The sequence below is a fragment of the Cyanistes caeruleus genome, chromosome 2 (assembly GCF_971803275.1).
Source record: "Cyanistes caeruleus chromosome 2, bCyaCae1.hap1.1, whole genome shotgun sequence".
NCBI classification, from domain to species: domain Eukaryota; kingdom Metazoa; phylum Chordata; class Aves; order Passeriformes; family Paridae; genus Cyanistes; species Cyanistes caeruleus.
Genome location: NC_141702.1, coordinates 75,980,294 through 76,007,090, shown reverse-complemented (window position 1 = coordinate 76,007,090; position 26,797 = coordinate 75,980,294). Strand labels below are relative to the sequence as shown.

Sequence of the window (26,797 nt, the reverse complement as noted above, 5' to 3'; positions counted from 1 at the left end):
AAAATATAGATTATTTGTTTCTTTTAATAATTAAAGTGTAATGAACAAATGGTGTTAAAATTATGCAAAAGGATGGTCACAATGTATAGCTGAAGTACATATGGTGATTCAAATAACTGCATTTTATATTTAGATCCAAATTTGTAAACTCCACTAAGGTCAATTTGCTAAGTATTTAATATTATGTACATTCTACTACTGTTATTTCTGCTTAAAATTGCAGATGCCTTATCTTAGGTTCTGTTTGCAGATCTACTTGTACCTCAATTAAAACAGTATCTATGTTCATGAAGGGAGTTTGACCTTACACAGTAGGAGTAGGAAATACCTCTTCCTTACTCATTTACTTCACCTTCACGGGCAAAAGTGGATTAATTTTTTTGTTATTTATAGACATCTCTAACAGCCATGGTCTTGCCATTTCCCTGTTTGCATGGGCTGTGATGAAGTAGGTCTAATGTCAACATTGTAAGTAAAACAAGTCCAAGGAATGATCTCCAGCACAGAAAGCTCATAATATCAAATGGTGGGCTCTGTCACATGCTCCTCATTGACATCATGATCTAGAGGTCCAAAAACCTCGTCTTTCACTCACTCTATTACTCCTGTTCTCCTTTCTAAAACCAAACTCAATTCTCTGCACTAGCAATTTTAAGATTTAAATAGCACTTATTTCCTGCTAGGTCAGTAAACCTGGAGTGAATATTGGACTTTAATGCAGATTTAAAAATTATTTTTTATCATCCATGTTATATTTCCAAACATACCAAGTATGTTTTTCTAGGTGTTTTTAAGATGGTAAGACGAGTTCTTGTGGTTGTTTCAGAAACTTATTAACTCATTTGTCTTTGGGAAAAACACTTCGTCTTCTGTAAATAAATGCAATTGGCCAGATCTTCAGCTCGTATAAGTGCTTGTTACTCCAAAAAAGTAATCTAAGGGTAGTTGTATTTAAATTTTACAGGAAAGTAATCTAAAATTTTGTCCTAATGTTTTCTGTTCAGTTCAGAAGATGAAAACATCATGTGCATATCTTGAGATAACGCCTGTTAGGGACAGATCAGTTGTGTTCATTACAGACACTGCCCTTCAACACACAGCTCCACACCCTTGGTGATACAGTTCAGGAGCAACTTCTTGATTTGCCACCAGAAGTGCACTAAAAGCAACAGTTCAATATACACCTTTACTTAGTTTAAAGTTTTTTAATTGAATGTCAGTCAATTACACAGTTATAATCCATACCTTATTACAAAGTACCATACACATGCATTTTAAATAGCACATTTTCTTAACTTGAACCATTTTCCTTTCTAGAAACCATTGCAACTAAGGAATCAATTGTGATTATGGTAAAAGCCACAAAGTATTACTTCATGTGATTATTTCACTGCTAATTAAAAAAAAAAAAAAAAAAATCACCCTCCTATCTGATTTTCTATTTAACCAACATTTCCCAACATCAAATGCTTTTCCAGGGTAAAGTATTTCTCACCTATCTTAATGTTACCTATCATATGATTTGAGTACTTTCCAAAAATTAATTAGGCTCACAACAGCTCAGCAATCTCATTTACTCTTAACCTCACTCCTTTCACCATGAGCCACGTTCTATTTTTTCTTCATAGCTGCTTTTTATAGTGACTATGAGGATATTAATTTGAAGTGAGTTTTCAGCTTTGTTCTGAAAGCTGAGAAAATTGTGGTCAATATAATGTCCTCTGACAGGGAATCTGAAATCTTTTATTTTGTTTATTGAATTAGCTTATCTTCTGCTCCCATGAGCTTCGTTTTTCAGATTGATAGATTCATGATTAATACAAAAGAGAATAACTGAGGATGGCAGTCTCCTCAAGTATAAATATATTCTGCAGCATGTGGGGAAAAACATTTCTTACAGGACTTTCACGGATAGAGCCCACATCTTCAGCCTGACAATTTTAAAGGATAACAACAGCCAGTGTTTGTTGTACCTTCTGCTGAAGTCATATAAATTCAGTAATTCATTCAGGCAGTTTTCAATGAAAAAAACAGGACCTAACCATAAGACAACAGGCTCAGGTACAGCTTTGTAGTTAACTTCAGGTAGAAAAAGAGAGCTTTCAAAATTTTTGACTATTCAGTCTTTCTATGATTGAATGCCAAGCTATTCAAGTGAACTGCTTTGGTGCTCTAGCTAGCATGAGACTCCATCAGTATAAGGTGATAGGCTGGAAGATGATATCTTTAGTGGAATTTAACTAAGTAGTCTCTTCTTGTCATTTTCTATCTTGATAGGATGTGAATTTTTTACAACTTCTGTGATTTAAGACCTGATTCACATGTGTCCAGATCTGAAGAGACAGGTGTCTGCTAAGGAAGGCAGGAGCCTCCCTTGAAATGGAAATGTAAGCCCCTTCCCCCGAATTAGTATAATTTGAAATTAAGGGGCTTTCAGGCAAAGATATGGGAATAGGAATAACAGTTCTTTACTAGGAAAATTAAAATGAAAATTAAAATGCAGTAGTACAAAAAAAAAACACTGACAGGGTCAGAATACAACCTGACACCCTTTTGATCAGGCTGTTGGTAGCAGTCTGATTAAATGGTGGCTGCAGTCCTCCTGCAGTGACAGATGTGGTTCTGTTGAAGCAGTGATCCTGTAGAAGGGTGTAGTTTTCCTCTGAAGGTCCGATAGAATGGTCTGGTTTTCTTTGTGAATCCAGTGGACAAAAGCTGGCTGCAGTGTTCCAAGTCTCACATCATATGCAGGTAGGAATGCTTGGCTCCTCCCCCTGGGTGGAGCATCTGAGAGGGGGATGATGGAATTTTATCAGTCCTGCAGTGAGACTCAATGGCCCATTAACAGAAAATATATCCCTGGAGTTTTGAGGGATGGGGTGTGGAAGAGATAAAGAACACTGCCCCAGCTGGTTTTAACAGCTGTTAATAGAATACATCTGGTTACAGCTTGCATTGCAACCTAAGACAACATGAGACACTGGGACAGGTGAAAGCTGAGAACATTTTTGAGATAAATAAACAACATGATGGAGCTTTTGACACGTCAGAGATTTTGGACTATCAAAGTTATTTCCCAATGAAAAGAAGCCTGCCTGTAGAGGTATTTAAGTTAAAGATGTTTCTCAAAATAATTTTCAAGAAAATCCTCAGAACATAACATTTTAAAAAGAAAGGAAAATATATATAAATATAGTATGTATTCTTTAGATTTTCCTTGTATCCATGTAAGAAGCAGAGCATTACAATTCTCTTAGAAAATCAAATGAAAAATTCTATTGATTTAGTTTACTATCGGATAGGCATTATGAAGCATTAGGGAATTGATGTCCACATCACATTTTTAATCTGTTGTATAGAATATTTGAGATGTGTGCACGACATCCCTGTATTTGTTTGTAATAGCCAATTTAAACTATTTCAGGGAACATATGCATTATATATGAAATACTTAAAGCTCCAGCTGAATAAACAATCACATTTGCCATCAATTTCAAAGGTCTACAAGTAGACTTTGTGTACAATTTAAAATGAAAAATGTGTACATGCATCTGACCTTTTTCATTTAAAATGGTATTCTGCCTTATCTAAATTACATATGGTTTGGATCTGTCTGTATTAAATAATTGTAGGTAGAAGGATGAAGCTTCACATGTAATATTTCTCCACAATATATATTTATTGGCATTCAAGCAGGTTTTATTGTCAATACTTATTGTACCAAGTGTGACATCATGTGTCAGGAACCCTGAAGTATTTCAGCACATATGGCTGGTAAAGCTGTGGTTAATGCCCATTAACACTTTTCAAGGAGAAGTGAAATAATATGATACACCAATATTCTAGGGAAGAAATACAGAGTTTAATATCAGGGTATTGGTTGGGGGTGGGGGTTTGGCTTGCAATTTTCTGGGGTTTATGGGGCCCTTTGGAAGGGGATTACTTTTTTTGAGATAAAATCCAATTGTATTCATTTAAAAAGATTTTTATTATCATGTTTTTATCAACTATGGCTCAAATGAGATCTTTAGTTGTTTAAATGGAAAACTTAAGCTGCTAAATGAAAGCACATTCACTTGCTACAAGTACTCATTTAGAAACAAAGCAGCGTGAATTAAAACCATATAAGTAAGAAATTGTTGTCTGACATAGGAAGCTTTTAAATGTATTTCTGGAAGATATTGCTGATGATGCTGATGTCAATAGAACGATTTTTTCCTTTTGTTAAAGCAATGTGATTTCCTTCAAAATAAGCTGTGTGGCAGTAATCCTTCTGAAAGTGGCAGATTTTAGAACTATACTCTCAAAGGGAAGAATGATTGCATTCTGATTTGCATTAATGTAAAAAAAATCACTACACGAGGAAGAAGTTAATCCCACTCCTATTAACACATCACCCATGAAAATGAAATCATGACATTTGATCTTGCTCTCAGTGAATTCAGTGTATTGAGTTTAATAGAAAATCAACCTCATCGCAGCTAAGTCCAGCACTGGCCCTGCTACTCTAATTAGACTTCAACAATATTAGTTTCTTTTTTCCCCCTCATCTTTTTACTTCATTTCCCTTGACTGGAGTGCAATTTCACCAAAATGTAGTAGACTAATCATTAACTGGCAGCAGCACAGAGACTGAAACTTTAAATTGACAATCACAGCAGTAGAATACCAGAAATTTATAGAAGCATAACCATTTCTTCTGTTGGGTGTGTGATAATTGTTTTTCTACTCATTTACATCCAAAAGTAATTAAGCTCTACAACAGTGTACTATAGTGTTGGTGCAAAGTCTGCTGTTTGGAGGTTATGCAGAGATTCCATGAAAATATCACAGTGGGAACTGTTGTTCATTTACATTGTCACTTCCTAAAAATTTGCAGAAACATACCCTTGAAAGAATTAGGTCACACGAAATGTGGCCTAAGGGCTTCTCCTTTCTGTTTTCTCCAGTGGAGTTCTGCAGCTGATGCGATAAAAACCATTCTACATCAATAATTTTTTTGAGTTTATGTTTCCTGAAAAATTTATTTGGCTTATGGAAATAAAACAACTTTATCATTCAGTGGGAAAATTTCCTTGTCTTTCCTTCCAGACCTGATTTTTTGATACAAATGCAGTGGTGTTACAGTGCATACGAAGTTGTACAATGAAAGTTGGCAACTCTAATATCTTCTGAACCTTCTTCAAACAATTGTAGTTAAAACCATGCATTAAAAATGCATGTCATAGTAATATAAGAAAATGATTACAGGAAGCTTTGCTTTCCCTGCATATTAAAACTTACATATAAACAAATACAACTTCAAAGTTGAGAGATTTTCTTTCTCATTATATTTTTTACCAAAGTCTCACAGTGTTTCATGATCACATGTGCCTTTTGCTTTTAGAGGGGAAATGGATAGCTGTTGTTTTCTGGTGCTATTGATAATATGAAAAAAAGCTACAAGATAACAACATAGCTAGTACGTTTCTTATTGAAAGTAAGCAAATTAATCACTGTAGTGGGCAGAGAAAAGCTAACTCCCTCTCTCATTTACTTTTCTGAAACTCATTGATTTACATGGTGAGGCATGACTGTAGCTGGCAGCAGTATTATACCCTTCATTTCTTAATACTTTATATATGCTTGTTTCTCTAGTTAGGAAATGCTTTGATATAAATAAACACACTTTAGTCCTGATTTTGCAATCACTTACACATTTTCATGACAGTTTCCTGAATCAGGCCTATATCTGCTTATGAACCAAAACCAGCATTTTATGTTCCATGAGCTTTATCTTATTGAGAAAATTTGCATGAATTTTGTTGCATTCCACTTTCCAAAGCTTCTCATACATGTACGTAAATACTTTCCTTTCTCTTCCTATATTTTCTCCTCTTTTTTTGATTTCATATATTTTGGGTATTGTTTATTTATTGCAACATCTCACAATAGTATTGATGATTCTAACATTTCATTTATGCTTGTTCATTTTGCCTTATGGTCATAGAAGTTTTTCCTTGAATATTCAGAGGGATCTCATGTAAGTATAACACCAAAAGTCCATCTTTATGTAATTTGTATAAATTATGCACTACAATAATATCTTTAACTGTTATTAAAATACAAATAAATAGACAAGGAATAAGCTTTGGATCATTTATTATGTCTGTAAAAACATAAACAGCCATAAATAAATGAAGATAGATTCAGAATAACCATCTGTTAGGAAGTTAGCTCAAGTCAAAACACTTAAAAATTGGCACTGTAGACTGTATTCATGTAAATATGTATTTAGACATTTAAATATCTGGCTTTGTGTACAGATGTTCTGATTCACTGCAGCCTTCATTTGGGAACTGCTAAAGGCTCAGGATCGACCTACTCAGGTAGCTGCTGAAAATTGGATTCAGGCACTAAACTTTGTGTTTCTCTGAAATATTGGCACAAGTTCATAGTCTAACAATAGGTCTGTCTCCACAGCTGCTTCCTTGCCAAATCATAAGCCTAGAGTGTTGCAGCAAACCTCTTGTTAGGGTAGAAATGAGCCAAGACACATTTAACAACGTGAAAAGGGTCCCAGTTTATTATTCTTTACAGCTGAGCCACCCTGACTCTGACTACAGCAAGCTCCTACTGTAGGGTCACCTGCAGCCTCTGACTGCTGGTTATTTCCTGCTGGCCTGTGACTGCAGGTATTGGTTTGCAGGCTCTGACCACAGGCTTTTACCTGGCTCGACCATGAGTGCAGGCTCCAGCTCCATCAGACCCAGACTGACCCCACAGCAGATCTTTTATAGCAGCAACTCTTTTCCTTGTTTTGTTCTTTTTAGCGTCTCTCTGGATCACTCCTTCTTCCTCAGCACTCCTCTACTTCCCCAAGGTTCTCTTTCTCCAGCTCCCCTTCCTCAAGGTTCCTTTCCTCCAGGTTTTTCCTGAGCAGCCAACCCTCCCCTTCTATCACACTTGTCTTTATTAGTCATAGCTGCGACCCATTAAGGACAAGGCTGTTGCTCTTTGGAAATTAGTACAACTGTGATTTTCCAGGGGCGAGGTGGTTGGTAATCCTTTCTTCTACACCTACAATAGAGGTCACAAGAGCCTTTCTCCGTAAGTGATTTGATAATTAGGCGAAATCTCCCTGGTCATGAAAGATGCAGATTTGAAACCACATAGTCTGGGCTTGTTTCCTGCTTCCTGGGAAGGTGCTTCATCACTAGGTTTTCAAACTATAAAAACTAAGACAGTCATTCCTGCCCCTGCCCATATCCTTTTTGCCTGCTTTCTTAAGAGCACCAGGCTTAATGGGCCATAAGGTTATTCTTTTCTGTAAATCTTTCCCACCCGCCCCTTCAACTCACATAACTTTTAAACTCATTGTCCAAATTCAGTCAAACCGAAATCAGGGCTGAGCTTCTGGAAAAATAAGCATCTGGCGAGGAGGGAGGGATCCAAATTCATGTCCTGGTGAAAGAGCTGTCATTAGGGTATGCAAGAGATAAAAAGTTCAAAACATGCCTTAGCTCATACCCTCTATTAGTTGGTAGAACTTGTGGGAAAAAAATTGTCATTGTAAAGAGGTGTAGTGCAAAATCAGCACGCATCCATGGGAAACAGGCATCACTACAGTTTCGTGACACAACTTGCTTTTAAATTTAATCTCATCCAGAAGGAATGGCAATAGCTATCTACCATCAGAAAAGCTCCTGGGCTGTTGCTCCAGGCCAAACACAAATATTTAAGTCACAGAGAAAAACTCTTCTGCTCCCTGTTCCTCCACTGGCTACCTCTGTGAGACTCACTGATCAGCCCTTCACTCACTTCAGCAGTGCTCTTGGGAATACAGCTCCTGCTATATGCTGAGGTAAATTTAATGCAGCCCTACTGAGTCTCCTGCAGAGCCCACAGATATTAAGTGTTGCAATTCCTAATGTTGTCTAAATTTCTGTTCTGACTGTAAAAGATTTATACCAGTGTTGTCTCCTGCCCTGTGTCTCTAATTCTGCCTGTTTTCACAGTTGTCTTCTGTGGATGTGTGAAGTTAAGTCAGTCTGTTAGCTGAAAATTGTGAGTGCTATTATTGTTCCTCTCCTATAAAATCAAGTAATCTTCTTGTGCCATTTCCTCTATACAACTAGAACCATAACCCCAGTTTAAGCCATTCTGAGCTGCTAGATGCAGATAAATTACAAGGGCAAGGATATGTAAATAAATATTAGCCTGACTTCTTCAATGTCTTCTCAGCATTCAGTGACAGTGGTTATAATCTCTGCCAGACAACTATCAGCAGTTTCAGGAACTGTGGAGGCAGATGGCTGAAGCACTAGATCTGATAACAAGCATGCCTGAACTTACTGACTTTTCTGCATTTTTTGATATTAGGTAGAGAGGAAAGCTTATGCCTCTGTAAAATGAGGATATTGCAAAACTAGCAAGAGATTTCTGGATTAGTTGTTTTGGTTTTTTTTCTTAATCCATACAATTAAAGGAAAAGAAGACAATAGAAGAGGAGAGGTCTCAAGCACTGGGAGACTGTTGGTACCTCTCTTCTCACAGACTAGCAACAGCTTCAGTTCACCTCCTCCATCTTACAAACTCAATTCTTTAGCTGATATACACGTTCCTGTAAGAGCCCTATGCTTGCATTAATACAGTTGACATTCCATTCTAATCATTTCCCAAGCAGACTTGGGAGTAATTAAGTAGGTGAGATTCTTACTCATAACTGTAAAGCAAAGATACTGGGTTCTAGCAACAGATGTGCTGATTACCCTGTCTACCTTTTCACCGTGTTTTGCTACAGAATTACAGCAGAAAGTCAACAGGCCCAGATATAGCATGTTAATTGGCATCCAGTGGGATATTTTAAGTTACACTGTGGAATAATTATGCTAAACCATAATGCATATATTCTTATAAGTTAGAATATATGCATTATGAAACATACTTCAGAAAATTAACTAGCCAAAGGAATGTCCTTGGCTTCCCTTCCTCCACTTCCAGCCTTTGTTTTTCTTCTACTTCTCCCATGTCCACATTCTTCTCCCTGGGACAAGAAATGTCTATTTGACTTATCAGTCAAGCACCTAATAAACTTTGGCTGTGTTAGGATAAGTAATTCAGGAGGACCTTTCCAGATACCACACTATCCAGTGACAACATTTCTTGGTGACTCATGAATTTTCTTCACATGATTTTATTGAGATTAATGTATGTTATTCTTTTCCCTTAAAATAACGTCATCATTTCCTTCAAAAGCATCATTCTGCTCTAGCTGCTGTTGTCCAAAAATGTGCAGTGATATTTTTCTGATGCAGAATTTTCTCTTAATCTTGATGTAGTGCTTCCAGTTCAACACTGAAGCTGCAGAGTTGGGTCAGACACCTGTAAACTCACTGCAGCCATTAGCATTAAACAACACAGGAGATGAAACAGCCGTCTGTGGTCTGTTGGAGAGAAGCGATAAAGGAATTCTGTGAGATGTTATATCTTCCTTTCCTCTGGAGGCTGACCCTATCCACTGAGCAATAAGCATTCCAGGAAATCTTCAAGAGAATATTACTCTTGAAATATTTCCCACTTAGATATTAGTCACACTGACTTCCAAGTTATCTTTGCAAGGTGTCCCAAATTTATCTAAAAACCCCCTCATGACTTTCCTTCATAGGAATGGACATTTCATTGTTATTAATGTAAAGCTGATTACAGTGTGTGCATGTTCTCTCAGATCACCCAAGTTTGAGAAAGCATATTTAAGTTGCCAGGGAAGAAATTTCTTGACAGCTTTTTACTTCTGCTCTTCATTATAATACATGAAAATGCAGACTTCAAACATTCAAACACGCTGCTGTGCCGTAGAACGGTTTTCTTGGTTGTTATGAAGCTCTAGGCTGGCCCGAGCTGACCAAGAGCATTCAGCCATAGCACTTGCCTCTTGTCTTGTCTCCTCCTCTCTGGCCTGACGTGCATGTGTATGTGTGTGTAAGAGCTGCTCTCCTGCTGAGGCTGAGCAGCTGTGCGCTCGTCAGGCACCAGGGATGGAAGGACTGTAAGATGAGTGAATGACGAATGGGGAATTAAGATTGTGGCTGCAAAACGTAGCATGCTTTAGCAATGTTGGAGGACAAAAATGGTCATATTTGCCAGGATTTGCTGGAGAATGATAAATGACAAAAAATTCTACTCTCATGCTTTAAAGTGCTGGCATGGCAGAAAATTGGGATAGCAAACACTCAAATGACCGCTGCAGAGAAGATGAAATTACTGTGACTGCTTCACTGCCATCAGCCTATGGAAACATGATATTTGCAGCAGTTTCAGACAAGCAACTACAAATTCACCTGAGGAGCAAAGATATTTTCCTTTTTTAAGCATGATTGTTCAGGTTCACTGCTTTTGTAATGCAGTAGAAGGATATTAAGAGAAGTACTACAAAGTGAACCAGGAGTGCTGCATTGTTAGCAGTTGGAGGTTGTCTCTGTTATGACACCTGTATGATCAGTGCTAACCAGTTTCAGTGCTCAGCATGTCATGTGTCCCCTTTGCCTACAGAAAAGCCATTTTTACTCCCATGTGTAGCTCCAGAACAGATTTGTAATGGTCCGTTTTCCAACAGCCTTATGGCATTATATGCTTCTGGATGGTTGCAATTCTTCAGGTGTAAGCAATGCAAGTAAGAGCACCAGTTTATTCCTATATTCATACATGCCAGCAGTAAAATTGTGTCATGAACACTGAAAATCAGAAAAAGATATTCTTCATTCATACTCCTGTAGATAGGACCTTTGATTGCATTTTATTTTTATCAGAAAAAAATGCCATCTGAAATGGGAAAAATAACCTTTCATTAATAATTTTTACTGGAATATTTCCATTTTCTTAAAACAATGAAGAAAAAGTGTAACAAATATATGGGATATATTAAAAATATTTTTCTTTTAAAATATTGTAATATATGTCAATAGATTATTGTATATTGTATATCTACTAATTTTACCTTAAAAATCTGCTAATCTTTTCCCATCCTATTGTTTTTATACACACTCTTTGTATGCAATTACTTCCTTGTTACAAACAGCTGTCTTTAGGCCTCACTAAAATGCTTGTGTTTTAGTAACACTGTGATCCCTTTGTGAAAACATTAGGAGTACATTTTAATAAACACAGCCCAGAGTCTGTGATATCTTTAGTGGCACAGTAAATAATGATTTTATATGAGATGGTAAAGAAAGTAATCTTATAAACATTGCATAAGTGGCAAAACAAAATGTTTTGTTATGTATTTGCAAGAGTGTGTCAGTCCACTAAATCTTAATAAGTGGTCTAAGGTTACTGTCATGTAAATATCTCGTGTCACCTGGTACTGGTGTAATTTAGACAAGAAGAAGATTGCATGTTTTCCAGTTAAGAATCACTAATGAAATAGTTCTTATACCCTCATCTTTTTTCACACTTAATTCAGATTCTTAAAGCTCAAAAAAAAAAAAAAAAATCAGTCTGAATGTGGTGTATGTATAGTTTCTACATTGCTTTGAAAAGCCTTCAACTTACCCAGTTCAAAAGCTGTGAATCTGCAGAAATACCACACCTAAGGGACACAATTTCCTTTCTCTTTTTATCTGTTTTGCATTCCTGTAAGACTACACATTATAATACATTTTAGTTGTATAAAAATTGTCTTTTTTTTGTGTTTGCTTGAAAAGTTATTATGAATTCAAATCTATGCTTTTCCTAATGTAAAATGAATAGCTGTTAACTAGCTTTTGATAAGTATTTATTTTTATGCCCTTCATAAAAAGAAAGCAAATCCACATAATGGGAAGGCTTTTTCTTAATCTATAATATTCATTAATTCAACTGTAAAAAACAAAGGAAGAGTAATCAGATTACCCAATTAATTTACATATATATAAATATATTTATACATAAAGACACACCAAAAGGAGATATCCTGATCCTTATAGTACTGATACCTGTGGAGCAGGGTGTTCCTTTACATCTGGCTTGAGGATAAGACAGCACATTCCAGTTTCAGTGCTAGCTGTCCCTTAAACTGCATAAATTCTGTCCTTGTCCAACCGCGATGAAAGAAATCTTGGCAAATCCACACAGTCATTCATAGCTTTCATCTCCTTGTCCTTTCTCAAATCACTGCTAAAACACCCTCTGTTGACTTCAGGCTCTTGCTTATTTAGCTTAATTAGGGAACAGTGAAACTAGAAAACTGGCAGCTTTAGGCATATTCAGCAACCTCTAGGCATATCTAACCTCTTGCTCCCATAATTTTGATGAGAAATTTTTAATGCATTGACCTATTTTTATATGGTTGTATTCCACAGAATCACAGAGTAGGTAGGGTTGGAAAGGAGATCACATAATCCAACCCCACCTGCCAAGGCAGGGTCACGCAGAGCAGGTGACCCAGGAACGTGTCCAGGTGGGTTTGGAATGTCTCCAGACAGGGAGACTCCGTGGCCGCCTCTGGCAGCCTGTTCCAGTGCTCTGCAACCCTCAAGGGAAAGGAGTTCTAATTTCTTCCTCATGTTGAGGTGAAACTTCCCCTGGCAAAAAAAGGGTTCACCCTTCTGTCACAAAGTTAGGAAAGCAGTCATGGAAGCCATTTAGTTCTCCATGCAATTTTTGATGGGCGAGACCAAATAGACCCCTTAGATGGTAATGGCTTTGGACAGCAAAATCAGACACAAACAATTCCCTCAGTACATAGCAGATGTACAAACATAGCAGCAGATAGGAACACAAAGTATTGGATTACTGAGCTTTTTACTTGTGAAGAAAAACAGGGTTCCCCCTTAAAAACATTTTGGTTGCATTAATAAAAAACTTCCATTGGTGGAAGGAGTATGGATTGCTAAGCCTCTTAGGTTTAAATATGTATGTAACTCAATGTCAAAAATTGGCTGGTTTAGGATTGTGTTTCATATTGGAATCAGTGATCTTTGAAGCACTTGAGGACTTTCAGGTTTGTCACTTTGAATTACATTAAAAAATAGATAATGTTTATTCCACACACATGCAAAGATTTGGTTTTTTCATGGTTTTAATTCCTTTTGCATTAATGATGCTATATTTGGATGAGAAATTAATGGGATGAACAAACATATTTCACATCAGCCCAGCAAAGCTATGCAAATTTTGCACACACAAACATGATTTCCAACTAAAAAAATATTATTTACATTGTACTAGCTTATATACATCTAAAACAACTGGCAGAACATCAGAATCACATAAGTGGTGCAAGTCTTGTTGCATGTTAAGCATGATTTGTGACTAATAGTAAATGTTTTGCAATAGTAAACGTTGTCCCAAGGCCAATGAGATGTCAGCCTCCAAATTCCATTCCCCTGTTGAGCATACTATTTATCTAAGATTATTTAGCTCTACTTTGTTTGATATTGATCTGTAGCACTAACATAGGCAAACTTCAAAGTCTAAATTAATTGGATAAGTTTAACTACTTAAAAAAAGGAAAAATTATTCTCTTAATTTTTTACCACATTCATATGTTTGCTAATAAATTTTGTTACAAAACCTGTGATTTCTTTTTCATTCTTCTATTACAAAAAAAAAAACAAACAGCAAAATACCCCAAAATCTGGGCTTAGAAAGGATTGCATCTGATATTGATAACATTTCCTGGAAATGGAAAAACTGCGGTAACAGCTGCTGTCTTGGCTCATTTTCAGTTGGGTTTTTTGGTTTGTTTGGTTTAGGTTTTTGTTGGTTTAGTTGTTTTGGTTTTTTTTTTTTTTTAATTCAGCAGTTTGCAAGTAGTTGCAGCTATCTCTAGTAAGCTTACATCATTAGTAAAACCTCATTTCCATATTTCCTGTCCAATCAGAGCACTTCCTCTACTTGCTGACTTGTTGGCTTTCTGAATGGCATTTATAGTAACAGCACATAAATGCTTATTTGTGAAATAACTAAAGGTGGCTGCATATGGAAGATAACTACAGAAAGAATCTATATTTTATGCTAAAGCAAAATGCCTTCAATGAGAATTAAGAAAATATTTTCTAAGACATGATGAGCTAAAATGTCTCTATATTAGTATTCTTTTTAAATTCCAAGCATACATGCCTTGTTGGATTGAAATATTCTTCTGCAATCTCTGCAGTACTGTAGCATTGTAAAGTGATAAACACTCAGCACTAGTGATGAAAAATAGAAGAAAGAGCCAAGTAAAGCAAGAGACAAGGAACTCAAGTGTTGATAGTGTCAGGAAAAAACAGGTCTGTGCTTATTCAAGGATTTGGCCTTCTTAGATTATATGAATACTTTCAGCCTTAATGCTTTAAAGTGCTTTGAAATATATGTGTTAATTTGAGTTTTTAAAATTATGTCTTATGATTTCAAATCAGAGTATTAATGAAATATTATTAATTTTTCAGCCAAATTTGTGCCTCTTTCCTTGGAATAAGATTAAGCTTCCAAAAACAGTGTTATATACGTGGTAATCTGTTACTGCATCAAAAGTTTACATTTATTTTGTATCAAAACAGATAATAATTCTCCCTTTGACATTTGTAACTCAAGCAAGTCTTCCTTCATGAAACACATGTTCATAATTAAGGAGTAGCACTCTCCTCCATCACATTTGAAATGGATGATAAAAATCTCTGCCAGCCCAAGGGGATCTCTGCACCCTTTCCCTTTATGGGATTACTCTGTGCTGAGCAACTGCAGATATTCCACCCTGAGCAACCTGATCTAATTTAGGAAATGGAGCTGACTTAGGGCAAAGCATTTGGACCAGATGACTCCAGAGGTTCCTTCCAACATAAATTACTCCAAGAGCTCTTCTTTCCAACACTCTAGCTTTGGGACCAGCCTACTTGAGGCCAGTTTGCACTTTGTGCTACATAATCTAGACTTATCCTGAAGAACATTTAATACTGATGCTCACATTGCTCTGAGTTTTTACAAAGTGAACATGGGGTTCTCTGTGTGTGTTAGTAACGACCAGAAGTCTTAAGCTCCTGGTGTCTCTTCCTTGCCCTGAGTGAAATGAACTGGAAATGTCCCACTGTTTCTTAGCAGACAGGAGGGGTTTAGACTCTCACCCTGTGACTTTTCACAGACTTTCAATTAAATGAACAGGGAGACTGCACTACCTCATCCTTCCTGGAGCTGACAAATTCAAAGCACAGTTCTGAGTCACAGCGATAGGAGTGGTGCAAAGGAGCCTTCCTCTCTCTCCCCATACTGACTCATCGGGGCTTTCATTTTCCACTCCAGTCAGGAAGCCAACACATTCTATGACAATTAAATTTTTCCTAACAAGAAGATTTTGAAAGCTTAATTAGGCTTTGAACTGTACCTGAGCAGTGAACTTCATGATGTGAACCCTGACATGGATGCTTGTCAGCCTGTAGCTGAAATCAGCTTCCATTTATTGCTTGGTATTGGTGATGACTCCTAGAAGGAAGGAATGCCCTGAAATTTTCTTCAAAATGTTTTAATGTTACTTTGTACTACCTAGCTTCGTTTTGTTATGTGCAGGCTCAATTGCATTGCAGCTGGGATTTTTGTTTTGAAGTAACATTCAGGTTAGCCTGTTGCATTCCTGCAGTCATTCTAATTGCTGAAAATACTTGCTGGTTTGACTAGGGTGAACTGAGCCACTTAAAATGGATTTTTACCATAGTTATATTTTACCATAACTAGAACTAGTACTTTCATTATCAACAATAGAAGTTGAGAATCAGGGTTTGTGACTGATACCATCCATGACTTGGAAGTTACTTTACCTTTCAGTGTCTTTGTTGATACCTATCTTTCCAAGTAGTTTTATTGATTTCTGGAAAAAAAAAAAAAAAGAAGCCCACTCCAAATCATTATACCAGAGCTCTTTAACTAGTAGCACTTAAAAAAATTCTGCTAAGAATCATCTGTTCCAAGGCAAGCTGCAATACACAACTGTGACTATATGCCCTTAAAATCAGTAAAGAAACACTTTCATCAGTAAAGAATAGAGGAATTACATTTGAGTTACAATTTGATTAAAAATGTCTTCTAAACTGGGGACATAGGGCAGTCTCCACAGACACTTCAGAAATTTATTTGTTATTCCAGTACTAAGCACTCCTCAGATATTTATCATTTCTGTAAAATCTAATATCCCAAGATCTATGACATGCCCGCAAGAACAGGTGTATGAAAACCCTGACTTTAATTTGTGTAAAGCAGAACTTTTGGAACAATCACCATCAGGAGCAAGCACTGGTATCTGTGAAATACTTGCAAGCAACATATTTAGGGGATTAAAAACTCCTCTTTTTGGCATTTGGCCTGCCTTGAAGTGAAATCTAATAAACTGAAAGAATGTCTGGGACACTTTCAGGTGCTAACAAATGTCTAGAGCTAAGAATAGATCTGAGTGAGTTTTAAGGGTTAGTTTACCTTTCTTGTCTTCTCCAGGATGTCAAAACTGCCATATCAGGCTTTTGGTGCATAGAGAGAAACTTGCTTGTCCTTCTTGAAAGCAATAATATTTTATATCTGTAGCACTACCCTAGTGAAATTTTAAAATCAAATGACATGGAATACAAATAACACCAGAATTTCTTTAATATCCTAAAGCATGAATAGAAGCATGTCTAGACTCAAATACAAACCACCTTTTATAGCAAAATTCAAATCCTCCTCTGTTCCCTGCCAAATGCTGAGTTCAGTCCCTGAGGGCCTGAGCTGAGTTTCCTTGGCTACAGCAGCTGGCATTGGCAGGGCAGGGAGTGCCGCTCCTGGCCTTGGTGTGCTGGGTGATTTCATCAGCTAACACAGGTCTTGACAGGTGCAAAGACTTTCACTTCACTTCAAGCACCGTAAAGTGCATGATTTGGGAGATTGGGAAGCTTTTAGATCCAGGAAGGGCTGGGATCAAGGATCCTGATTGTAATCCTCCAGGTCTGTCAGTAGTCTTTCAATGCATTTCTTCTAAACATAGAAATAACATTTTCTCTGAAATGAGTTCTTGGTGCATGCTGAATTTGCCAGACATTTCACTTTGAGGCAAAGATATGACAAATCTGCTTCCTAGCATTTTCATGTTGATTTATTCTTCCTCACAAAGGACAACTTCATAAAGAGTTTGAATCAGATCCATGTTCACACTTTACATATGCAATATTTTTGTGGCTGACAAAGCTGGCTTCCCAGGCAAACTAACTTGGAAATAAAGTCAAACCAGAGAAGGGTATGCTGAGACTGCTATACTTCAGTGGCTATTTTATTCCAACTAATCATCATTATTATTATGAGTAGATATTTACCCTTAGGTGCATTGGGCAGATCATTCTGACTCATCTATTTAATGGATGCTGTCCTCTTGGGTTAATGATTATCTTTTTTGTATGAAAGCTTTGTTAATCCCTATAACTATATAGGATGGCTATTTTAGTACTTACCATGTGACATGGATGCTGACATAACCTTTCTAGTATTGTTGGTTGTAGCTTGTATCATGACACTAGTGTGAATTATGGCTGTCTTGAGGATACAAACCTTCTTATAGCACAGATGGTCTGTAGGAAAAAAAAAATCCTGTAATGACGGTCTGCACATCACACATTCAGTCTTCCCTTGCAGACTCTTTCCTTTATCATTGCCTCATATTCTTAGGTACCTTTTAATCAAGCATCTAAGACATAATTTTTTGTTCTATAATAAAGATTGTAACGTGCAATTCCGGAAAATACCTCTGAAACCAGCATTATCACGGCTTCTCATTGGCCTCCCCCAGATTTCCTTAGAAATGTATCACCATTACTTCCAGACAGCTGATTTTTTTTACTCCTTCTTTGAAAGAACGATGAAAGCTGTGTAAGCTCATTAGTAGAGCATGTGTGTAGGCTTAAAATTACAGATAATAGACATATGGTTGGAAAATCAGTAATTCCTTTACGTATTTGCCAAGACTTAGGTCAAGGTTCAGGGTTTCCTTTGCTCAAACTGGTGAAATCAGAAATACCTCCAGGTGTTCTGGGGAGAGCTTGCAGTGCACATGCAAGATAGGTGATGAGGCACAGTTATCTCAGTTGCCTTCTGCAAGGGCAAGCCATGTTTACTCTAAATTACACACAATTGTGATGTGCTTTTCTTTTTGCCCTGTTTTTTTTTTTGTTTAAGCCAATACTTTTTTAATAGTTCTTGGTGTTTTCTATGCACTCAAATAATCCATTTTTTTCTAACATTGTATTAAATTAATTGTAATAAATTTTGATGTCACAACCCTGGCTTTTCATGTCAGAGAGATTAATCAATTAATGTATTGGAAAATATTTGTGTGCTTAAAAGTAATCATAATTTTTAAAAAAATTACCTCCTTCCCACTCAAGGAGCACAGTCCTTGTATGTCACATCTGTATTTGTATCATGATTTCATAAAAAGTAAAGTGACATAAATATGTGTAAGCAGTCAGATATTTTAGAGAAAAATTAATCAAAAGGATGATTTTTACCCAGGTTCACCAGCTGTTTCTTCATCATAATGGTTGTATTGTTTTTGCTGGTAACAAAGCCACGAGCTTTAAATCCAGATCTTTTGGCTTAGATCTAAGAGAGGATGTGAGGATTGGCGCAGTTGTACATCTACATGGCATCAGCCTGGGGATCTGGATGCAATGGTGGGGGCAAAATCCACCCTTGCCATTGTGTTTGCCCTGTTTCAAATGTGAAAGGCCAGCTCTGCTGGAGAAGTTGCATTGTCTTGACAAATGGGTCTTTCTCTGTCTGAGTGAGAGTAGCACTGATTGTTTGAGATATTAACATGGGCACATTGTCACCACTGCCCAGAGTGAGGCCACTGGCTGCTTGCATGTGGACTACCCTAGAGCAGTGTGACAGCTCCCCACTACACCAAACCCGGTCTGAGTACATTTTGCTCCTTCCAAATTATTTTCTATACATGTCTTGGAATATATATTCAGATACTTTTAAAGATAATTTTCAGAATATTGGTTTAAAACCAAATGAAAAATATTTTCCTCCTTTAAATCTCTCAGCAACATTGTAGGTGGAGTTGTTTCTTATTGTTCTTATTTTGCTGCCACAGTTATTCACGCTGATTTTTAAAGAATTATGGTCTGTGTGTGTGAGCGTGTGTCACCCTCGCTAGTCCATGTTAGAGAAACCAAAAGTAAATGTTACTGTATCTGGGGACTGCAATGACTTGTCCTTTTGACATTGACTTAATTTTACACATTTTTCAGGAAGCCAAAATTGAATGAGCACCATGCTATACTCCAAAAATCTCTTTTAGCCAGGTTCTCTCTATCAGGAACAACAAAAGTGTGTGAATATCATGACTAACATGGAGTAATCCCAAACTAATACCTGTATTAGATTTCAAACCATAACAAGTCTAGAATAAGTCATTATTTTTAAAAAGTGCTTATGCATCTGGCAGTAGAATTTTGTCTTAAATAAGCAGTGTTAAAGATAAAAAAGTAATGTTTTTAGTGGTGAACTGTGAAAGAGAGAATCTATATTCATCTTATAAAAGAATGTGTTTATTTTCATTAGGATTTTTGCTTACATACAGAAGTAATGCATACCTAAATTTTGAAAGCATATGAAGCTGGACTCTGATCAAAGCCTTAAAGAGATAGCAAGCCTATCCTGTTTTCAGATTCAGCTCTGTTTCATGTCAGAGAACAAAGTTTCTAACAGAGCCTCAGTAACTGACCAGCAATTGCAATTTCTTATGTTATTGTTTCAAAGTGTAAGATGAAATTCAATATAATTTTTTCTTCTCTTTTTTTTTTTTTTTTTCTTTTATTAACCAGTTAATTTAGGTGATGGGATAGAATACAGCCAGCAGAAGCGTGAAAATATTGGAGTTCTCATTCAAGAGACACTGGAACTCTTTGAACACTACGGTGGAGAAAATGCTTATATAAACATTAAATACATGATCCCCACTTATTTCTCATGCATGTAAACTGAATTATATTAAATGGAATGATTCCATCTATGCTCTAAAAAAACTGTATCTGACTCTTTATGGCATCTTGTTAGTCATGCTTTATCTTCTCTACAGCTGCTAAAATAGTGGCTTCTGGGGCATTGGAGTGTTAGCACTATTGTGAACAAGGCTTTCCAATACATAAATAGTGTCTGTTCCTTTGATTACAATGGTGTACTGTGCTTGTTTGTTCCCTGAAAGAATCCCTCCTTTATAACAGAGCTGACTCGAACAAGAATCTGAGTTAAACCTTCACTTGTGTAGACAATAAAACTATAATTTTCATACGCGATTCAGCAATCGCTGTTCTGTGTCCGCTTGCCCTGAGGGTGATGTCAGAGGCTGTAACAAGAAGAGTTTATGCTGACTGCTTAATAGGTGTTTGTCATGGAAGAGAAACACCAGTTCAGCAATGCCTCTCTAGCAGCTGTGCCGAATAATGTGCACAGACATACAATAAAACTGTTGAATGTATATACCAATTGCAGCGGGAAAATTTATATTTTCCATTATAAAGCACTGTCATTAAATTAATCCAGGTTTCTTACACACTCCTGTTCTCAGCTTCCAGGTGTTTACTCATGGAACTTGTGTTCCTCTTGGTGAACATAAGGCACAAGCACAGTTTTGAAGAAAAGAGGCCCAGAAAAAAAACTTGAATAAACCAGATGGAAGATATGGCATACATAAAGTATCAGTCCCTAGCAACACTGTTAATCTGGATAAACACGGAATATATGCGTACATTTTTAAAGGGCACTTGGTATTTTTGTTACTGCAAGGTTGCTGTTGCTTTTCTGTTGTTATTTTTATGGTGTGTATGTGTGCAAAGAATGTAACTATTGTTGTAGGAATCCCTTACAATTTCCTACTCAGTTAGTTTCTCCCTGTGTACCCATAACACAGAACTGATATAATCATGGATTTAAGCAAAGCTTTTGAGATTGACTTTATTGCTTTTTAAGCATTTCTATGGAATAAGCCTACAAAAAAAAAAAATAAAATAAAACCACTCTTACAATTCTCAAGGATAACCATTTAAAATTATTGAGTCAGCTCAAAACAAACCAGAGATATGAACTTTTCCTGAAAACATGTGATTTTTAAAAGTACTTTAAAAGACTTTGGGCTCATCTGTCTTTTATTATGTTTTCTGGAGCTCTTCAAATGTATGCAAGTTGCACTTTCAAGAGTTTCACTGTAACTGTTAAGAGCCTGAAATGCACTCTTTGGTGTTAGACACATGAGACTTTCCCCAAGCGCTTATCCATATCCGTATTCACACCTTACAAGGCTTGCCCAAGTGAAAGACACAGCCCCTACACTGCCCTGCTCTCTTGGATGCCTGCTGGAAGTGTGGGGAGCACCTTCCCACCTGCTGAAACTTTGCGCCGTATCTATCATTAGATTGACATTAGAACTTGCCTTTTTCTGTTCTGTGGCACCTTCAGCCTGAGAATTTTCTTTTACTTTCTTCTCTTTCCTGTAAATGGAAAAAAAAAGAAAAAAAAAAAAAAAGAAGAAGGTTTTTAATCTTCTCACCTCTTTGAGGAGCTGTACCTTCAAGCGATGCCATCAGCCACAAGCACTCATCAGCCCCTGGTTTAGGCGTGGCTGCTGGAGGTGTGCCTTTTCCCCAGGCCCCAAAGGCCTTCCTTTTCTGTGTGTTTTCTTTTGTTCTTCCTGAGTTTTGTTTTACCCAATTTTTCCAGGGCTACCCTCAAGTCCCTAGAGTTGAGACAAGGTCTGTCCTGTGTCCAGCACACAGCCGCGATGGATAAGTACATCAAAAACTCTGCCTCCTGTCGAGGGTATCGACAAATCTTTTACCTTTTGGGCAGAAATGGAGGTGAAACCTGGCTGTAGGCCCGTATCTCTGGAAACTCAAGAGCTTTGTCTTCAAACCTGGCAGCATAGAGGCCAGCTGGATAATGCAGGGGGGCACAGGCCCTGTCCTCCCTTCCAAAAATGCTTTTCTACACAGCCACCCTGGCAGTATCCACACAGCCTTCGCTTACGGCTTCTCCCCATTTGCCTTGCATTGTCCCTGGCACCAATGAACCATACTTTTTCATTTACTGACATCTATGGATTTGGTGACTGTGGCACTGCAGGCTTCCCATGAGTACAGGCTGTGCTGGAAAACTGCAGCTCAGAGGGAGCTGAGTTATTCAGCTCAGATACAAACCAAGCCCTTCATAAAAGGAGAATTCCCAGGCCACCTTTCACTCCTCAGCTATTTGTATTCTTTTCCTTAAGAGAAAGTCCAGTACTGCTCTTTGCCTGAGATCAAAAAGCTCCTCAATAGCTGGCTTCAGTTCCCCTGACGCTGGGCTCCAGCCACACAGCCACTCGCAGAAGGGACTGTGCAGGAAAGGGCTCTCAGCCCCGGGTTTTCCCCATCCCATCACCCTCTGCATTCCCAACAGCTCTGTCGAGGATGAGAAGTTTCAGGCTCCTCACCAGCCTTTGTAATTCTGTTCCCCGGCCCCTTCTTTTTGCATCCCCTCCCCTTCAGCTTAGCTAGGACAAGACTGCTGGCTGACAAAGAGACACCATGGAAAATGGGTACTTTGTGAAGCTGCAGACTTGCCTGGGCCCAATGCCCTCAGCCTTGTGCTCTTTCTTGAAGATTTCTTTCACAAGACATAGGTTCAACAAGGGGTGACCTTATGACAAACCGTAAGGGCAATAGAGGTCATGCACATTCACATCAGGAAAAATAAGTTTTATAGAAAAGTGCTTTTATTTGCATGTTCAGGATGAGAACATTAGCCTCCATCAACAATATTCCTATGTCTGGTCCATTGATTTGAAAGTGAACATCCTCCCATTACTTTTTCATTTCTAGGAGCTGGACTGATAAAAAGAAGCATGATAAAACCCATGGCTTGGTAATTTAGAAACACTGAGAATAAAACCATTTTAAGATATCATTTTACTAAGTCAAACTCTAGGCCTTCCAACCTTGACAATGTCCCTTTGAGCATGATCAGCAGCATATTTATAGGCAATTACAGCACAGCTCAGAGCACTTTATAAAGCACAAGATCAAGGACTCAGGTGCTTAAGCATACAAGTAACACTATGTCATTCAATACACTGCTTAGCTATCTTACTATGCTGAAAAAAACCCCAGAATTATGGTTGAAAAATAGTAACTGCCTCTCTTTTGACCAGATAACATAATTGTCATCACAGATACTAGGGGTAAGCCAATAAAACAATTTTTAATTGTAATCAATTAAAAGGTATTCTGGGCAGGTGTTCCAAGTGGTATAAACCAAGTGTAGAGACATTAAGGCTAATTTGGCTTTACAGAAGTGGTGTGGTTTGTACTTTGCTCTGGGGTCTTCTGCTGCTTTCTAGCTCTCTGGTGATGGTAAGGTAAGGAGCATCAGTGAATGAATGTGTGGAAAGTTAAGTTTTAAGAGCTGGTTTTCTGAAACTTCCTGTTTGAAACCTCTCCAGTTTATCTTAATAATTATGTTAGGTTGGCTGGCTATTGTTTAGCTTGAAGAAGAAAAAGCAAGTGATAACATTAGGGGGGAAAATGTATCTTTGGCTGCCTTTGTCATGCATGATCACGAGAAGAAGCATAGAATATAGTATTTTTGATGATTCCTCCCCAGAGCTGTGCAAGGGAGCTCTGTAACAGGTGTCAGAGTTTAGGGAACTCTGGTACTTTGTGAATGCTGGCAGGTGCTGCAGGGCAGTCGCTGTGCAAGCTATTGATCCACTGAGCACTTGGAGCTGCCCACGTGCAGGTGAGCAGGGCAGGGGTGGCTGGGGCTCCTGCAGAGGGGCAGAGCCTGGCAGAGAGGACGGAGCAAGATGCTGCCAGCGCTGGTGGCAGGGAGCCGGAGCCAGGCTTCTCGCTGGTAGCTTTCCAGTGTTTCAAAGAGATGGAGCTGCCAAAAAAGTTTGAAAAGAGCCTCCCAGGAGTCAAATACAAAAGGGCTGTGGGAAGTTGTAAGTGGGAGGGAAGGTATGGGACCTTAGCTGGGAGGGTGTTTGTGCGTGGGGTGCAGGGAGGTGCAGCTGCAGCCAAGCAGGGCAAAAATAAAACATTAGAGCAGACACTATGTGCTTTCTTAATCCTGTCTGGAGACCCTCTGACTTCCAGAAGAGCATTCTCCAGTCTGAGGGGCTCTGCAGGCAGTGGGGCACATCACATTTTTCCACTCATCTGTAACATCCTGTGTTTTCTGCCTTAAATAAAAGCAGTGATGTTTGTGGGAACTCCATATAAAGCCTGTCTGCTTGCAACCTCTCAGAGCTGCTTTGTGCCTCCTGGAGACTGGGAGAGGAAGGTTTATGCCCTGGCAGGACAAGAAGTTCCCTGCACTGGCCCCATAATCCTTCCGGCATGTGAGGGGAGGGAAGGGGAGTGTGTGTGGTGGGGCATATCTTAGCTGTTCTTGTTCTTGCCTAGCAAATCCAGCCTGGGTATGTCTGTGGGGCTCCTCGCTGAGAGCTCTCCCCTCCTTGGACAGTGCCTGGTGGCTTCTGGTGAGGTGGGTGGAAGCCTGCTTGAGCAGAGACAGCAAACCACAGCCTCAGGGAGGAAAATGTATATTTCTTGCAGAGTAGGGAGTCAGCTTTGTCCTTTACGTCCCATTTGTGATGCCACAAGTCAACAAATACTTTATTTTTTTTTACTAATGTTACTCAGGAGTGATTTGAGCAGCCCTCATGAACTTGGTCTCACAACCCCCTGTGATCTTGGTGTGGGCTGTGTGTGCAGCAGGACAGGGTCTGTGTGCTCAGAAGTGGGTGACTGCTCCCCTCTCTGGGCTTCCCTGTTAGCAGCAGAAACACCTAATCTTGGCCACCCTGCTGAGGCACTTTCCAACCAGGAATGTGCCCTGTCCCCTTCCTCAAGGGGAAAGGAGAGGCTGCTCAGATTTTTTTTTTATTGTTATTATTTTTTTTTTTTAGCCAACAGAGCCCCTCACATAGAGCAGAAGCCTTAAGCTACAGAAGAATGGGCACCTTCATGGAAGAGAAAGCTGAGGGCACAAGCTGTTGCCAGGGGCAGTTTTGGGACCATGCCCTCTCTACTGCTGCTGTGGGTACCCATGCAAAGGAGCCCTCTGCATTTGCTATGATCTGGTGACCCTGGTTGCATGGGGTGAGAGGGGATGAAATGGGAACTAATCCTAGGGCTTTCCAAATACTGAAAGAAGTTAAATCCTAGCCTCCTTACTCTGCCTTGGTCAAGGTGGATTAATGCATTGAAGTAATAGGAAGAACGGGAGCACCTAAACAGAGCACCATAGTGTCGGATCTTGTATGACATACTCTTAGTTTATCAAATGGTCTCAGCAATCCAAACTTCCTCTGTTCATCTGCATAAGCAAAATGCTTTAGGAAAAAAAAAAATAAAATCAGAGGTTAAGGTTGTTGGAGGGCAGAATGGGATTAGCTATATACCAGCCTGCTGTTGTAGCTTGCTCTGCAGCAGTGGGAACATGCTGCTTGTGTTATGCTCTGCCTCTGTAGAGCTGTGATGCACAACTCGGCAGAAATTAATTTAGCCTGCCATACTTCATGTGACTGCAAATAAGTGCATGGATGCTTTGGGTAGTATACCCTCTCTGCAATGAGTGCTGCAGCCACTGCAGCTCTGTAGCTGCCACAGAGTCGTTCTGATCTTGCATGAAATCACATTGCTCTCTGATATGGGAATAGTGATCAAAGAAACCCTGTGTACAAACTCCTCAAAACACAAAAGATTAAAAGAAACCTCAAGGAGGTCTCCACATCACAAGTACAGCCTGTCAACAACATGTGTAGCAGTGTTGGATGATGAAGCCCACTGGGTATAGGCAGGAAAAATTAACATCTGACATAAAGCACCTACCTCGTGTTGCACATTATTGCTTTAATCAGGGGGCCTGGCTTTAAATGCGTGGTCCATCCAGTTTTGTATCAAATTTCAATTTCTGTTTTCTGGGTGTAATTCCTAAGCCCTTCCCTAAGGAGCAATTACCGAAAAGCAGCTTGGCTTACCCAACTCTCGCCCTAGAAGCAAGGAATGATATCCCTGCATCTGGCCATCTCCATCTTGTGCATTAGTCTCATTACTTCATTTTCATGTGTTTTTGCTTCCCGCTTCTCCTGGGTCCCTGTGGTGCTGTGCTGAGCTGGAAGAGGTGCTGAGGGATCTGTGTGGGTAGGGGGGAAGCTGATGAGAAGAGACCAGGAGTGAGCAGCTATTCCGGCAAAGGCTTTTCCTTGACAGTTTATGTTTTGGAAAATGTGAGTTTTGGGGAACTTGCGTCTCTTTCTCCCAGCACATTGCAGCATTATGGAGGAAGGGAGTGGAGGAGGCCTTATTACAGAGATGTTTTGCCTCAGCTACTGCCCAGAGAGCAGCTCTGGGGTGAGAAACATTAGCTCTGCTACAGGTGGGTGACAGGAATGAGAGCAAATGGTGGGAAGCTCTTGGCTTCCCACAATTTGCTGCCATTGTGAGCATTTAGAGGCTGCATTTGTTGACCTTTTGGGGCCCCTGACGCTGCATATCACCATCCCCTGCCCCTCTGGGCCACCATTTGCTCCCATGCTACAACATGGGTTCCTCCTGTGACCGCGAGTTCTCTGGGTTTTCTTTGGCAGAGCCTTCCTAGGCTCTGCTCCTGAGGAATGCCACACTGCTGTGACAAGAGGCAGCCTGGGACTTCTCCCCTCACTTTCCATGAGACTTCCAAGGCCTACTTGGAGCTGCTGATGTTGCTGGGAGGGAAGCACACGTTCAACAGCCATCTTCTCCTCCCGGCACTGCCGTCTCTGCCCCAGTGTGCTCATGGCAACATCCTGCCTTGATTG

The 26,797-nt window shown here is 38.9% G+C and overlaps 1 protein-coding gene and 1 long non-coding RNA gene across 7 annotated transcripts in view; one reads left to right on the top strand and one right to left on the bottom strand.

Annotated features, from left to right (window-relative positions):
- PACRG (parkin coregulated) overlaps positions 1–19,985 on the top strand; it is a 219,075-nt gene extending 199,090 nt beyond the window's left edge. For 3 of the 5 annotated variants that reach the window (XM_023923730.2, XM_086877982.1, XM_086877984.1), the window contains one exon: positions 19,785–19,985. In XM_023923730.2, the coding sequence (XP_023779498.2) occupies positions 19,785–19,939 (155 nt within the window). In that variant the 3' untranslated portion in view covers positions 19,940–19,985. Of the gene's footprint in view, positions 1–2,277; positions 2,388–19,784 lie in introns of all 5 variants that reach the window. The other 2 variants (XR_015283480.1, XM_086877983.1) reach the window with 2 other exon arrangements.
- Positions 2,394–22,017, bottom strand: LOC111926945 (uncharacterized). 2 transcript variants are annotated; one of them, XR_015283481.1, is made up of 3 exons: positions 21,506–22,017; positions 17,406–17,522; positions 2,394–2,787 (listed from the first exon to the last, which is right to left on the bottom strand). It is a non-coding gene; the product is annotated as an uncharacterized LOC111926945 (long non-coding RNA). The 2 variants fall into 2 exon arrangements; XR_002863294.2 differs by lacking the exon at positions 2,394–2,787 and adding an exon at positions 5,878–9,425.
- Positions 22,018–26,797: the final 4,780 nt, after the last annotated feature.